General features: G+C 67.0%; 1 protein-coding gene across 4 annotated transcripts in view; it reads left to right on the forward strand.

The window, feature by feature from the left end:
• The window catches only part of Agap3 (ArfGAP with GTPase domain, ankyrin repeat and PH domain 3), a 45,337-nt gene extending 31,279 nt beyond the window's left edge, over positions 1-14,058 (forward strand). For 2 of the 4 annotated variants that reach the window (XM_048340471.1, XM_048340475.1), the window contains 9 exons: positions 1,258-1,362; positions 6,703-6,871; positions 9,366-9,518; positions 10,644-10,784; positions 12,229-12,383; positions 12,496-12,586; positions 12,694-12,916; positions 13,435-13,690; positions 13,776-14,058. In XM_048340471.1, coding sequence (XP_048196428.1) covers positions 1,258-1,362; positions 6,703-6,871; positions 9,366-9,518; positions 10,644-10,784; positions 12,229-12,383; positions 12,496-12,586; positions 12,694-12,916; positions 13,435-13,690; positions 13,776-13,985 — 1,503 coding nt within the window. In that variant the 3' untranslated portion in view covers positions 13,986-14,058. The remainder of the gene's footprint in view (positions 1-1,257; positions 1,363-6,702; positions 6,872-9,365; positions 9,519-10,643; positions 10,785-12,228; positions 12,384-12,495; positions 12,587-12,693; positions 12,917-13,434; positions 13,691-13,775) is intronic. The other 2 variants (XM_048340472.1, XM_048340476.1) reach the window with 1 other exon arrangement.
• The last annotated feature ends 1,507 nt before the right edge of the window (positions 14,059-15,565 follow it).

Consider the following 15,565-nt stretch of genomic DNA (forward strand, 5'->3'; position numbering starts at 1 on the left):
GCAGTTACGCCATTCGCCCCTTGGCCCGTGGCCGCCACACCACACCCCAGCCAGTCCCGGAGGTGCCCCAGACCCCCGGGGTCAGGGCCGCGGGGCTCCCCCGCGGAAGGGCCCGGCCGGCGAGGTTGGGCGCCCTTCGCGTCACCCTGCCCTGCGGTGGGCGTCCTTCACTCGGCTTCCTGAGTCGGTCTCGTGGTGTGACAGCGCGGCGGGGATCTGGCCAGCCTCCCGCCCTGGGCTCCCGAGTGCTGGGGCTGCAGCAGTGTACCCCCGCACCCGGCCCCGAGTCACATTGCTGCTGATCCTACCTACTACTAGGACAGAGCCTGGTGTAAAGCACCTGGAGGGCGTGGAGGGGGCGTTCCCCCCCCTTGGAGCTGGAGGGGAGGCAGAGGGGCCCGCCCACCTCGTGCTGAGTCCTTCACCCCACCTTCCTGGCCGCCTCTGGGGAGCAGCCCTGAGTGCCCCCGGGGGCTTTCGCCAGGGATCTTGGGGGACCATTATCTTGACACCCTGCCGTGCGTCCGTGTGTGGTGCCCCCCTGCTCGCTCACCTGTGCCCCGGGCACCGGAGCCAGCCCGCGCTCAGACCAGGTGTCTTCCGAGGCTGGGTTGGGTGTGGTGCTTGGGGGGTCCCCGCCTTCATCACGTGACTGGCACGCGACCCCGGGGGCGTTTCCCCCGTGCTGCCGGCACGGGCCCAGCTCCGTGACGCCCGCGGGCGTCGTCCTCCGGTGCTGAACGCTTGTCGGTGTTTGGGGGGGGTGGGCACTGGTCCAGCCCCCCCGCTGAAGAGCTGCTCGCAGGCAGTTTGGTGGCTTCCTGCTGCCTGTCAGGTGGTCTGGGGCATTCTTGGGACAGTTGGGGGGGATTTTCCCTCCCCCAGCCTGGAGCTGCCCCAAGGGGGGTAGAAGACCAGGCCTGTACGGAAATGGCTGCGGCTGCTGCTCTAGCTTGTCCTCATCCTGGGGGGGCCCTCTGGGTGGGAAGGAAGCCTCTCCGCCACCCCCAGCAGCAGGGCCAGGCTGCTTCCCTGTGGGGGGACCCAGGGGCACCCGCAGCTGCTCTCCGTGAGTCCAACTGGAGATCTGTAGACACTCAGGAGGAGGGGGGGTGCTCCCTGGTGGCACAGGCCGCCACCCCGTGCCGCGCCCCGGCCTCCCGGCAGACCCCTGTCACCCTCAGGCTCCAGTCGCGGCGGGGCGGGCTCCGGGGCTCCGCTCTGCGGGGCTCTGACTTACGGGGCCCTCGTTCCTAGGGGATCCTGCTGAAGCGGAGTGGCAAGTCCCTGAACAAGGAGTGGAAGAAGAAGTACGTGACGCTCTGTGACAACGGGCTGCTCACCTACCACCCCAGCCTGCACGTGAGTCCGGCGGGGGGCGGGCGGGGCGGGAGAGCCACCGAGGCGGTGGCGGCTGGACTCGCGTGCCTCGGGCGGGGCGTGCGGCCCGGGCCCGGCGATCGGCCGCCCCGCCGGCCGGGCCCTGTGCCCCGCGTTGCGGTGGCTGGCGGAGCTAGCCCGCCCACCTAGGGTCTGGAGGCCAGGGAGGTTCAGCCGAGCTGTGGAGGAGGAGGGAGGAGCGGGAGGGGCCGCGCCCGTGGGTGGAGGGGGCCGGGCCGGGCAGGCCTGTGGCTCGTCGGCGGGCGTTAAGGCGCTGTACCGTGGCCCCCGTGGCACTCCCCGCCCGCCCCGCCCCCCTCCCCGCACCGCGTGGCTCCGGCGCACAGCTGTCGCCGGAATCCATCTCTGTCACCACCCCACTGCGGGGCTAATGAGTTCTCCCGTGAAGCCCCCCAAGCACAGCACGTGGGCCAGCCCCGACCCCCCTCCCCCCCCCCCCCCCCGCCCGAGGCCCTGGGCCTGCCTCCCGGGGGCCCCAGCCCGGGCCCTGCCCCGCCACCCGAGGAGCGGCAGGGCTTGCCTCGCCTCGCGGGGTAAGGCCCGAGCTGGGCCGTCAGGTGGCACCCGGGGAGACGGAGGAGGGATGGCGCCCTTCCTTCCTCCCCGCCCAGGCCCTGCCCTTCTCCTGAGTCCTTGAGAGGCACCGGTTTGAGGCCTGTGACTGCGGCAGAGACAGAAAATGTCTCGTGCTGGCCACGGGCCCCGCGCCGAGCCCCGCCTGTCAGGGAGGGCGGAGGAGCTAGCGCCAGAGGCACGGTAGCTTCATGGTGTTCCGTGCTGAAAGGAAGGGTCTGGAAGGGTCCGGAAGGGCCTCAGAGGCGCCCCGGCCCTTCAGATGGAAGGAGCCGGGCGCGGGCAGGTCAGTTAGCGTAGGCTCTGCCGTGTCCGTCGGGACGGGGGAGCCTCCGGGGGACACGTGTCTGTCCCCTTGCCACGTGGGGTGGCCTGGCCGGTGGTGGATGGTGTGGCTTCCAGTCCCTGTGCTGTCCCCTCCCCGGGGCGTGAAGGGCCCCACGGGGCTGGGGGGAGGGTCGGTGGAGCCGGGTGGGTTCTGGTTCTGGGGGAGGGCAGCAGGCGTGGGGGGGGGGCTGCTGAGACCCGGCCCCGCGGCCGTCAGCCTGGCCCGCGTTCCCCGCTCCTCGTGAGGCCCTGGCTTTGGGCTCGTCGGGAAGTTTCTAAGGGGGAGCGGGGGAGACGCGGGTGTCTTAAGTCCCCCCCGGCCCCTCCCACTGCACTTGTTACACCGCGGGCTTCGTGCCCGTGACCCACCCGCCTGCCCAGGGGCCGGGGACTTGCAGACCCCCGTCCTCGCGGGTGACACCTAAGAGGCGGCAGCCCACCAGCCCTCGAGAGCTGAGCCCCCAGGCTTCCGCGCGAGGCCCGCCCGGCCGGCTCCTCCGGAGAACAGGAGCTCCCGGCCCGTCAGCGCCTTCTCCCTTGGCCGCCGTGGACCCCACGGGGCTCAGAACCCCGGCTCCTCCGCCCCTGGCTGGCGTGGGGCCCCCCTACCCCTTCCCTGCACGCACGTGCTTGCTTTCTCATCGAGCGTCACAACCCTGCCGGGCGCCGGGGGCTCACACCTGTCCTCCCAACTACTCGGGAGGCTGAAATCTGAGGGTCGGGGTCCAAAGACAGCCCAGATGGGGAAGTGGGGGGGGGAGTTTTACCCCCAGCGAACCAGCAAAGAGCCCCAAGTAGAGAGAGGTGCGGCTCGCGTGGAGAGTGCCAGCCTTGAGAGAAGAGGCCGAGGGGCAGCGCGCGGGCCCCGAACCCGCGCCCTCGCGCCGGCGTTGTAAAAGTCACAGGTCTGATCGGAAGTGGGGGAGAGGCGGGGTGAGTGCCCGAGCTCGCCGGCCCGACGGCTCCCCGGTGGCGGTTCCTCTCGTCCCCTCCCTCGCTCGCTGGCCTTTGCTGCCGCCTCCCCTCCTCCACCTCCCCTTCGCCGCCGCCGTTCTCCGGCCTCGGCCCCCCGGCCCGCGAGCCCTGCCGGCGACCACGGAGCGTCCCGCAGGGCCCCGGGTCTGTCCGGCTGCGCGCGGGCGGTGAGCCTCGCCTGCCCGCACCCCGGTGCCCCGGCCTCTCCCGAGGTGGTGACCACCCGGGCCCAGCCCTGTGGCACGGGAGTCGGTGGGCAGGCGTCAAGCTTTGTGCCCGGATCTCGCCTGGCCCAAGAGAGCCCGCCACAGCCTCCCCCATTTTGCAACCAGCGGAGCCATTCACACAATCACCTTCTGTTAATTCTATCTGCAACATCAATTAAATTGTTTGTAGAAACTAATTGAATGTGGCTTAATCACACATCTTAATAGCTTTCCACGCTCTGAACTCGTTGTTAATTCCAGTAATAAAACGAGATGAGAACGCTGGCTGGGTAATTAGCGAGGAGGCTGGGGAAGAAATTGCTGTTTGATGGTGGGTAATAAAGGCAGCGGTGGTGACCGCTCTCCTGAGCAGCGCAGCGCCGCCACCGCGCTCCCCATTCTGCTGACGGAGGGAAACGCTGCCGCTCTGCGCCCCGTCCCCGGGCCCGCTGCGGCTCCTCGGGGCTCCTCGCCGGGCCGTCCTCCAGGCCCAGGCTCGGTCCCTCCTCCCCGGGGCTCTGCCCGCCTGGCGACACCGGGCAGGTCTGCTGTCGGCCGAGGCTGGGTCAGATCCTCCTTTTCCCCCCCCGAAGCCAAGCTCCGGCTCCTTGGCCTTGAACGGAGTCCCCCTGTGTTGCTTGTCTTCTTGGCATAGGGTCAGTTAGTTCCTCCTGCCACGTCCCACCCTGGGCGTCCCGGGGCTGGGAGCTTGCCGCCGCCGCGACCTCCTTGTGAACTGGAGCGATCCAAGTCCCTCCCCCAGGAGAGAAACCGCAGCTGGGCCTTTGGCCCGGCCGGCTGTTGACAGTCGTCCGGAGCAGCCAATCCGAGATGGGATTGCGTTCAGGGGACCGGGCACGGCCACGGACAGGGAGCAGAAATCAGAATGTGCGGAGAGGAGGGCTCGGCCCGCGCGGGGAACCGGGGACTGCGGTGTGCAGAAGCCAAGTCTCGGGACCGGGGTCGGGGGTAGAGAGAAGCGTGAGATGGGGGAGCGGCAGCCGATGGGGTGGGGGCTTAGCCTGCTGGAGAGGGAGCAGGTGGAGGACAGCCAAGGGTCCCCTGAGGACGTTTCCGGTCTCGTCAACCTGGGTGGGGCTGCGGGTGGCTCGCGCCTGTCACCCTAGCTACTCATGAGGCGGAGACCCGAGGATCCGCCGCAGGAACACCCGTAAGACTCGTACCACCAATCAAGCACCCAAAAAAAAAGCCAGAAGGGGAGCTGTGACTCGGGTTGTAGAGCATTACTAACCTTGAGCCAGAAAGCTCAGGGACAGCGTCCGGACTGAGTTCAAAGCCTGAGGACCAGCACGCGCACACACAAACAGCTAAAAGCTCGGCCGGGCCTCCTAGGGGCGAATCGAGGCCTGACGCCGCTCCCACCTTCCCTCCGTCCCCACCGTGACAAGGGCTGCAGAGAGGGGTATCGGGGCTGCTGTTCTGTTTCTTTTCTCTCTTCCTCCTGGTAACTCCCTCGCACACTTTCTCGCTAATGGCAGACAGCGACCCCTTGTCTAACCGATGTCTCGGTTATTCCCCAAACACGTGGCAAGTCTTTGAGTCCTCTTGAGACCAACAGCTCTTCTGCCTCCCGAGGGGTAGCTCTCTGTCTGCCCTGGAACTAAAACAACAAGGAAGCAGAAAATCAGTCCACTCTCCGGGGTGCAGGTGAGAAGCCGGGGTCTCTGAACAGAAGAGCCTATTCAAGATGGCTTCTCCTGGGAAGCTGTTGGAATGTTCACGAAGGAATACGTGGATATGGCTTCATGTCTAACCATCTAAGTCCGGATTCTTCTCTCAGGAAGCCGTGGAGACAGACCCAAGGAAAGTTCTGCTTTGTTAGTCAGTCGTGGGGCTTGAACTCAGGGCCTCAGCCTTGTCCCTGAGCTCTTTTGCTCAAGGCTACCTCTACCACTTTGAGCCACAGCTCCACTTCAGGTTCTCTGGTGGTTAAGTGGAGATAAGAATCTCATGGACTTTCCTGCCCTGGCTAGCTTTGAACCATGATCCTCCATTCTCCTGAGTAGCTAGGATGACAGGCATGAGCCACCAGCACTTGGCTAAAAAGGGAATTTTTGCTACACATTATGGAGGATTGGACCTTCCCAGGAACTTGACAGAGATTTAGCAGAAGCAAGAGTCTGAAGACTGGCAGAGCTTGAAGTGTATGTCAACGCCGCAGCACCAGGGGGCGCTGTATCCCAGGGGCACTGCCCCAAGATAGACCAAAGTCCCAGGGCTAGCACAGGCTGGGCTAAGTCTGGGACTGGAGCCTTGGGGAATCCTCAAACCTGGGCCAGCTTGGATCTGGATCTACTGTCTTCTGTGATCTTGGGTGGATCATTAACCTTCCTAAGCCTCGTCTCAAAAGAGGCACAGAAACGCCTTGCTAAGATTGTTGGGAAGAGTATATGGTATGGGAACTGTGATCCTAACTGCCACTATTAATAAACGTGAGACTAGTGTGTTTCGAAGCCCTGGACCTGTTGCTACATTCCTAAATCCAGCCAAAAGAATGAAAACTCTCCCCTTTTTTTGTTTGTTTAATTTGGTTTGGTGACTGTCCTGGGGCTTGAACTTAGGGTCTGGGCGCTATCACTGAGATCTTTTTTATTTTAATTCAAGGCTCTACCACTTGAGCCATAGCTGCACTTCTGGCTTTTTGGTGGTTCGTTGGAGATAAGAATTTTAGGGATTTCCCTGCCTGGGCTGGCTTTGAACCGCGATCCTCAGTTCTCAGCCTCCTAAGTAAGATTGCAGGCATGAATCACTAGCACTGGCCAGAACCTTCCCTTTTAACTGTAACAAGTGCTTATTATCAGGTGCCTTCCTAAGGCTTTGGAGGTTCCCAGGACTGGGAGCCTGGCCCACGGCCGTGAGCTTGGTAACAGTCCGGAGGCTTGGGGTTCTGCCGTTACGCTATTTGAGTTTGTCTTACGGCGCTATCTCTTTGAACCCCATCTTGGTCTCATTCTTGGCCTCCTTGGCTTGCTTGCTTCTCTGAAGCTCTGGGGCCTGGGTGCTCGGATCCCCCTCCTGGCTGAGTCCTCACTGAGCACCGCGGACCCCTCCGCAGGATCTGGACTTGGCTTCAGAGCCCTGCCTTGAGATTCAGTCCTCCCCACGCCCCAGGAAGGCCTCGGCGGCGGGGCTCTCGGGGAGGGAGGAGGGCCTGTCCTGACACCCCCCCCCCTTGTCTGTCTCATCCCTGTGGCTTTAGGATTACATGCAGAACATCCACGGCAAGGAGATCGACCTGCTGCGGACCACAGTCAAGGTGCCCGGGAAGCGCCTGCCCCGAGCCACGCCCGCCACCGCCCCGGGCACCAGTCCCCGCGCCAACGGGCTGGCCCTGGAGAGGAGCAGCACGCAGCTCACCGGGGGCCCAGGTGAGGGGGCCGCCGTGCCGGGCCGTGTGGAAGGTTCTGGAAGCGTGTGAGTGGCTGTGGATAGGGGGCCTGGGCGTCGGGGCTGCAGGGTGCCCACCAGCCACGCCACACTCGGGGTCCTCCTAGGTCAGCCGCGTGCGAGCGCCAGTCAGGATGTCAGCTCGGAGGCTGTGCAGTCGGGCTGGGGCGGGGAGAGGCCCGGGGTCCGAGGGCCGTGTCCCCAGGGTGGCCAGGCGCCCTTGCCTCTTCCTGGGACGCGTTAGGCTCGGGTGAAAGGCCCTCTGCCCCTCTGCCCCCGGCCTGTCCGGCCGTCTCATGCCACTGGGGCCAGAGCCGCTCTGCAGGCCGCTGCCCTGCCCGTCCGGGGCCGGGGCCTGGCGTACTTAGCACAGCGGCAACCGTGAGCCGCAGGACGGGCCCTGAGCCGTTCTCGCAGGGCTGCTGGAGGGAAGCAGGCCGGGTGCGGGGCGTCCTGGGAGGGGAGGCGTTGAGTGTGACGGGTCGGAGGCCTGGGGAGAGGCCTTGAACAGATGAGCTGTGTCCGTGTTCCAGATCCCACACCCGGCCCCAGGGCCGCGGGGGTGAAGTGGAGATTATCGTCCCCACCTTGGGAAGAAACGAAAGCTCAGAGAGGCTCGTGATCTGTGCGCGGGGGTCCCCGTCGTAAGGAGGGGTGCCGGGCCTTGCTCTGTTCTTCTCGGATGAGGGAGGGAGTGTGGAGGAGAGCACTTGCAGACATCGAGGAAGAGGCCAGTCTGCCCGGTAGGGCTCAGCGCCCAGTGGTAGAAACGGCAGGCCGCAGGCAGTGCGGCCCGCTGAGCCGAGCGGCCCGCTGAGCCGAGCGGCCCTCTCCTGGAGCCTGGGGCCTGGTGTGGGGCTGCTCGGGGCTGAACCGAGGGGAAGCGAGAAGGGGCTGCCGAGGGGGAGCGGCTCTGTAAAGGCAGGTAGCAAGAAGAAGCCAAACTGGCTTCCCCCAAGAAGGAGGCAGGCGGGACAGACGCTGTCCCACCCGTTCCTGGGCCCGGAGGGGCTCGGGAGGGAGCCGCTCCCGTGACTGCAGCCCCCCCCCCCCCAATGCGTGGACGGCGCCTGCCAAGCCTGTGTTCCTGCTGCCACGCTGACACCGACCCTCTGCACACTCACACATGTCTCTCGCTCACCGGGCGATGTTAACATCTCATTATCTTTGTTACTGTAATTACATTATCCGCTGCTTTATGCAGAATTATCCTCCGAGGACTAATTGATGGCTCCATGTTTAATTCATTAATCATTAGCATCAAATTCGACAATTACAGTGCACACTGATTGTGGGATTGCAGGCGTAATGAGGGGAGAATTAACAAAGAAAAGGGAAAGCACTTGCCCTCCCTCCGGGTTTCGGGCCGCGGCTCGGGGTGGAAGCTGGGGGCCTGTGATGTCTTTGGGTCGGGGCTTGGGATGAAGGGGTTCCCATCCGGAACCTGGGAGCGGATGGAGGTGGAAGGAAGTGGGGAGAAGCAAGAGCTGCTGGGGAAGGTTTGCTGAGGTTCTGGGGTGTGTGGGGGGACCCGGGCCGGGCCGGGCGGGGTCACCTGCGGGGGGTGGTCTCGGCAGGGCACTGCCGAGCACGGACTGGGCGTCCCGTGCCACGTGAGCATCGGGACCAGGACGCTCCCGCCTCCCCGCCCCTGCCCGGGAGCCGCGCCGCCGCTCCTCCCCCTCCCAGAGCCTCGGCCCGGGCCTCCCCTGCCAGCGCCGTCCATAACCTTCCGGAAACTCCAGCCCACAAGTCTGCAGGGCTTGCAGTGTTTTTGCGGGTGCCCCAGCCGACCCGCCCACCCTGCTAGCCTTGCCCGGCTCGCCTCTGCACCCGCCTGCCCCCCAGCCCCTGCCATCCTAGGCGCCCCGTGCGGGGGGTGGGGGGGGTGGGGGGAGCTTAGGTTACCCAGGCTCCTCCCGTGCCTCTCAGGTGCCACAGGCCGCAGAGACCCCCCCGGGCTTGCGTTACAGCCCGGAACGGTCCCGGGGGGCTCCGGGGCGAGGCCGGAGGCCGAGGGTGCTCAGCCCCTCGCCCGGCTGTGGCCGCCCAGACTTGGCACTCCGCGCGCCTTCCCTTCCCCTTGGCTCTGCCATTCTTCCCTGATGGGAAACGAAAGATTAATTTTCTCCAGCCCAACAGGATAATTACTAATACTAATTAGACATAATTACTTGAATTTGATACACTTATTTCTCGTCAGAATGGCAGCAGAGCGGAGGCACGTCAACTCGGTTTATATGGACCCGGAGTGTAGGGTGCAGAAGCCTGGGGGCGGGGCGGGGGGATGCAGGTCCCAACACCAGGAGCACCCCTGAACCTCGGGTACGGTCCTCAAGAGGGAGCGTGGGCTGGGGAGGCCCTGAACCCGCCGGGTGTTGGCCTGTGTCGGGCCGAGTCTCTCGGGACGGTATTGGTGCAGCCCCCGCCCCGCCGCCAGCCTCCCCTCCCAGCCTGTTCCTTCCCCACCCCCAGGTGCTCCCCACTCGGCCAGCAGCTCCTCCCTGCACTCGGAGCGCCCCTGGGCCCCCCCGCGCCTGGAGGGGCTGCACCAGCGCTCCTGCTCCGTGTCCAGTGCCGACCAGTGGGGCGAGGCGGCCGCCCTGCCCCCCGGCCTGCAGCTCCCTGGTGAGTGGCCGAGGGGTGGGGCCCTGCCTCGCCCCCCTCCAGCTCCTCCTCCCTCATCCCCCGGCCATGCTGGTGGTGCTCCCGGGGTCCCCATCAGCCCCCTGTGCAGTCAGCCCATCAGCCTCTCAGCAGGCTCGGAGTGGGGCGGTGGAGGCCGCAGGCCGTCCCGGTGCTCCCGGGCAGGTCCCAAGACGGCCGTGCCCGTCCCAGCAGGCCCTGCCCCCGCCCGCCCCTAGGCCCGCCCCTCCTCCGATCCTGGCCCTCTTCTTCCTGGGCTCTGCCCGGCCTTGCCCCTCTTTTGCTCTGTGTCTCTGTCCGGCCCCTCCCAGTCTTAACCTTGGGGTCACGGACCCTCCTGGCCGTTCCAAAGGCTGCGGAGGGCCTGGGGGCGTCCCTGCTCTCCACTCTGAATCCCCTAGTCGCAGAGGAAGGGGTGAAGGCAGGGCGGTGGCCCAAGATGTCACCCGCCCCTGGTACGCTAGAAAGGACCTGCCCCCCAGCCCTCCTCCCCCAGGGGGACACATTGGCTCTTCTCCCCGATGTCCCCCGAAGGCTCTTCCTCCCCGCGCTTGCCCCGCCGCTGGCCCTTCCCGGTGGGTCGGCGCCGCTGGCCTGCGTGGCCTTGGCGAAGGCCCCCGTGTTGCGTCTGGAAGGAGGAAGGCAGGGAGGGAGGGAAGAGCGTGTCTGCCTCTAATGAAGTTTGACATTTAGTGGTGAGCACCGGGCGGGGTGTGGGAGACGGAGCTTGATTAGCGCGCTCTAATTGACAGTAATTAGGCAGCTCCCTGATTGTTTCTAATTCTGCTATTAATTGTGAGGAGCGGGGAGTGTGATTGAGGATAAATTTGGTGCGGAGCTGCTGGGGCTCCGGCTCCCCGTGAGTTCCCTGGGCTGCCTTCCTCCCCTCCAGGCTGCCTGTAGGAGCCACCGCCTCCCTCCGCCCGCCCGCCCGCCCGCGTCCCGCTCTGGTCTCCTCCCTGCTCCCGCCGTGGTTCCCCCTAGTCTGGGGCCGGTAGGCCTGGGGGGTCCCTGTGCCCGGCAGGCCTGGCCCTTTCCCCGCCCCCCCCTCGCCCGGTGCCCACATCTCCTCCCCTCTTCCCACACTTCTCCACCTCTGCCTCCCAGCCAGTGGCCCAGCCGAGGTGCTCAGCTCCAGCCCCAAGCTAGAGCCTCCCCCATCTCCCCACTCCAACCGGAAGAAGCACCGTCGGAAAAAGAGCACCACCGGGACCCCCCGACCAGACGGCCCTGGCAGTGCTGCTGAAGGTTAGGGGACCCCCCTCACCCCCCCGAAGGGAAGCGGGCACTGGCGGTGGGCAGCGGGACCCAGGCCGCGGACGCCAGACCTAGAGCCCCACCACGTCTGTTAGCTGAGGAGGTTCCTCGAATAAAACCCAAGCAGACTAGCTCTCCATCCTCTTCCGGTCACCTAGACCCAGCACTAGCCAGCACCCGAGCCCCGCTCCTGCCTGCTTGTCCCGGGAACCCCGCTGCACTGTGCTTCTGTCGCCTCTGTCCTTCTAAGTCAGGGACAGACAGCTCAGCCCTCCGAGGTGCCGAGAGGACCTCTGTCCTGTCCCTGCTGTTAGACGTGGGGACGTGACGGGTGTTTACACCTGTGTGTGTGCGCGCGCGTGTGCACGCGTGCACTCAGCCTCCCTGAGTTGCTCCTCCTCAGGGCTTCCTGTCCCCCGTTGATGGCAGTGCTGCCCCCTGGTGCTCCCCAGGGTGCTCCATCGTCACCGCCTCCCGTGCTCACTGAACTGCTTTGCGCTCCACCGTCCTTTCCGCCCCCACCGATCCGGTTCGGGGTGGGGGTCCGGGGGCACGGGGCTCGCCTCTCCAGACTCCCTGGGTGCGTGGTGGGGGCCGTGGGGGCCAGGCCCGCCCGCAGCCGGGGGTGCCGGGGAGGGAGGTGGTGCGGGGGCCTGGAGGGGGGAAGGGAAGGGAAGGGAGGGGAGGGCGGCTCGGGCGCGGGGCCGAGGCTGCAGGACGGGGGACTCGCCGGAGGGAGAGGCGGAAGGCGTGGCTCACCGGGGGCCTCCCGCAGGTGCCGGCCGTGGGGGGGCGTGGCAGTGGCCGCTGGGCGTGGCCCGGCGTGGCTGCTGTCCCGGCTCTGGGCGGCGCGGCGCGTGACGTCACGGTGTAGCGCGTGACGTCACGGCGCAGCCCCGCCCCTCGCCCCCGCCGAGGTCCTCGGGTCCCTGTGGTTCACGAGGCGGACGTGCGTGCGCGTGTCCCCCGTCCCCCCCCCCCCGCCCCTCCCGCGGGTCTGTGCCCGGGCCGTGGGGGAGGGGCCGCTCCCGGGAGCCCCGCGCGCGGACGCCGTCAGGAATATTGGGTTTAATGAGGTGCAAAATGAGGCGGCTGCGGCTGACATGTACGGATGGGGCCCGCGCCGCTCCCCCGCCCGCCGCCCCTTCCCCCGGGACGCCCCCCCCCCCCCCCCCCCGTCGCACTGGAGTAGGCCGGGCCCTGCACGCCCCGCCCCGTGCTCCCCAGGCTCCACAGGTGGTTGGCACCGGGCGGGGGTGGGGGGGGCCGCGGTGACCCTGCAGCTCCCGCCGGGCCGCGGGGGGGGGGGGGGCAGATCCGGGGCAGGGTGCGCGCCGGCGGGGGGGCGGTGTGGACGGACCGCGGGGGGCGGGGGCGCACGCGGGCCGGGAGTCCTGACGGGGCCGCGCCCTTCCTCCCGCCCCCCCCCCCCCAGAGGCCGAGGAGTCCTTCGAGTTCGTGATCGTGTCCCTCACCGGGCAGACGTGGCACTTCGAGGCCTCGACGGCCGAGGAGCGCGAGCTGTGGGTGCAGAGCGTGCAGGGCCAGATCCTCGCCAGCCTGCAGGGCTGCCGCAGCGCCAAGGACAAGGTGGGTACCGGGGAACCCCGGGGCGGGGCGGGGCGGGGCGCGCGGGGCGGGGCGGGGCGGGGCGGTGACTGAGCAGCCCCCCTCCCGCCCTCTCCCTCCCGCCCCTCGGCAGACACGCCTGGGGAACCACAACAGCGCGCTGGCCGTGCAGGCCGTCCGCACCGTCCGGGGCAACAGCTTCTGCATCGACTGCGAAGCTCCCAGTGAGTGCGGGAGGCCCCCGGCGGGGGCGGGGGGGGTGGAGGGGGCGGGGGGGTGGAGGGGGGCGGAGGGGGGCGGGCCCCCGCTTCATCCTCCCCTCTCGGCCCAGATCCGGACTGGGCCAGCCTGAACCTGGGGGCGCTGATGTGCATCGAGTGCTCGGGCATCCACCGGCACCTGGGCGCGCACCTCTCCCGGGTCCGCTCTCTGGACCTCGACGACTGGCCGCCCGAGCTGCTGGCCGTCATGACCGCCATGGGCAACGCCCTGGCCAACAGCGTCTGGGAGGGAGCGCTGGACGGCTACGCCAAGCCCGGGCCTGAGGCCTGCAGGCGAGTGGACGGGACCCGGCGCGGGCGGGCGGGGGGGGGGGGGTGGGAGGGCGGCATCAGAGCTAGAGGGGTTAAGACACGAGCGGTCACAGCGCCCGCCACCCGCCCCCCACCCCTCCCCGGCCTCCCCCTCCCCGGCCGGCGCCTGTCACTCAGGCGCCTCGCAACAACAGCCCTTTCTCAGCCGTTATCAGCGGGTCGGGGCCCTCGGGAGCCGACACCCCGCCTGCGGTGCGGGGTGAGATGGGGAGAATGGGCGGCAGATAGGGTCACGGCAGCCCCCCGCCCCTTGGCTGCCGCGCGGGGCGGGCTCGCCGGCGACCTTCCCGCCCTCTCCCTTGTCCCTCGAGCCCCTGCTGCCGCCCCCCCCCCTCCTGCACGGCCCCTCCTTTGTGTGACCGGTGCTCCCGAGTGGTCCTCGTCTTCTTCCTGATCGGCCCTCCCCCCTGTCTCCACACCCCCCCCCCGTGCCTCAGTTTCCTTCCCCGGCTCACGCTGCCGCGCGCCCGTGCTTGCAGAGAGGAGAAGGAGCGCTGGATCCGCGCCAAGTACGAGCAGAAGCTCTTCCTGGCCCCGCTGCCCGGCTCGGACGTGCCCCTGGGGCAGCAGCTGCTCCGGGCGGTGGTGGAGGACGACCTGCGGCTGCTGGTGGTGCTGCTGGCCCACGGCTCCAAGGAGGAGGTGAACGAGACGTACGGCGACGGCGACGGGCGCACCGCGCTGCACCTGTCCAGCGCCATGGCCAACGTGGTCTTCACGCAGCTGCTCATCTGGGTGAGTCCCGCCCTCCCCCCGCCCGCCCCGCCCCCCGCCCCCCCCACCCCCGGCCAACGGCGACCCTGTGCTTCCTCTGCTGCAGTACGGGGTGGACGTGAGGAGCCGGGACGCCCGCGGCCTGACCCCCCTGGCCTACGCCCGCCGCGCCGGCAGCCAGGAGTGCGCGGACATCCTGATCCAGCACGGCTGCCCCGGGGAGGGCTGCGGCCTCGCCCCGACCCCCGGCCGGGAGCCGGCCAACGGCGCCTACGACGCCCAGGACGACGGCAAGGGGGCCCGGAGGACTCCGTGACCCGGTGACCCCGCCACCGCGGGCCCCGGAGGAACGGCCGCGCGGAGGAGCCGGGCGGCACGGCGAGAGGGAGGACGCTCGGGGGAGCGGAGGAGGAGGAGGAGGAGCAGGAGGGGGCCCAGGAAGCATGCTGCCGGCCCTCTGCCCTTGGGTGCCATTGAGAAGGTTCCGGACCCTTTGGAGGTGCCTGTGAGGAGAGGGGGGCAGGACCTCTCCCTCCTCCAAACCCCTGCCTCCCGGTGCCAGCCCCCCCAAGTCTTTGCTCCACGACGGAGAAGGACGGGGGACGGGATGGGGGTGCCGGTGGACGAGAAGAAGGGGGTGGTCTCTGAGCCCCTTGTAAACTTTGTACATTGGAGTATTTATGTTTGTGTACATACTTGGTGTGCGTGTATGATGAGCCAATAAACCAGACCGTGTGTGTGGCCGGGCCTCCCCTCTGGACCCCTGCCCCTGCCCTTGGGGATTCCCTGCCTCTCTAGCGCCCGAGGCTGCCGTCCGTTCCGGCCCTCCCCTCGGGGCGAGCCTGTCTTCCTCGCCTCTCTCGTCGCTTCAGGCTGCTTGGCAGGCCCGGGGCCCAGTTGCTCTGCAGCGCAGGGCACCTGAGCCTGAACCCGAGGAGGGACCCGGCCCCACGGCCAGCCCACGCCACGCCCACACACAGCCTCCCACGGCCGCCCCAGGCCCTGCCCTGGGCCGGCAGAAGCCTTGTCCCTCCTGCATGAGCGGTTGATCTTAAGAAAATCCGGGCCAGGCGCTGGTGTCTCGTGCCTGCAATCCTCGCTACTCAGGAGACAGATCTGGGGATCGCGGTTCGAAGCCAGACTGGGCAAAAAAGAAATGTGTGTAAATCAATCTCCCATGAAGGCTACCCGAGGTCTGGGAACGTGGCTCAGCGGTAGAGCGCTTGCCTAGCACGCATGAAGCCCTGGGCTCGGTTCCTCAGGACCACACACACAGAAAAAGCCACAAGTGGCGCTGTGGCTCAAGAGGTAGAGTGCTAGCCCAGGCCCTGAGTTCAAGCCCCAGGACTGGCACAAAAATAAAAGAATTAGGGCTGGGGATATGGCCTAGTGGCAAGAGTGCCTGCCTCGTATACATGAAGCCCTGGGTTCGATTTTCCAGCACCACATATATAGAAAACGGCCAGAAGTGGCGCTGTGGCTCAAGTGGCAGAGTGCTAGCCTTGAGCAAAAAGAAGCCAGGGACAGTGCTCAGGCCCTGAGTCCAAGCCCCAAGACTGGCCAAAATAAATAAATAAAATAAAAGAATTAACAGAAAACGAAGATGTTGCTCAAGTGGCATGGCACCAGCCTTGAAAAGCTACAAGATGCTGAGTTCAAGCCCCACTGCCGGCACAAAGCAGCTGGGGAAACGCTTCCTGCCACCTGTGGAAGGTTGAGAAGTGGCTAAGTTGGGCCCTGACTCAGGAGCCTGTTCCCTGTTCCTGGTACCACGTGGTTGATGATCGGCCTGTGTTTTGTGACACCTTAAGTAGTGCCGTGTGTGTGTGTTGTTGGGTTGTCCGTTCTACCTGGGCACCGCCCTGCGTGTAGGCAAATAACCAAGTGACACTACTG

The sequence above is a fragment of the Perognathus longimembris genome, chromosome 2 (assembly GCF_023159225.1).
Source record: "Perognathus longimembris pacificus isolate PPM17 chromosome 2, ASM2315922v1, whole genome shotgun sequence".
Taxonomy (NCBI): Eukaryota; Metazoa; Chordata; class Mammalia; order Rodentia; family Heteromyidae; genus Perognathus; species Perognathus longimembris.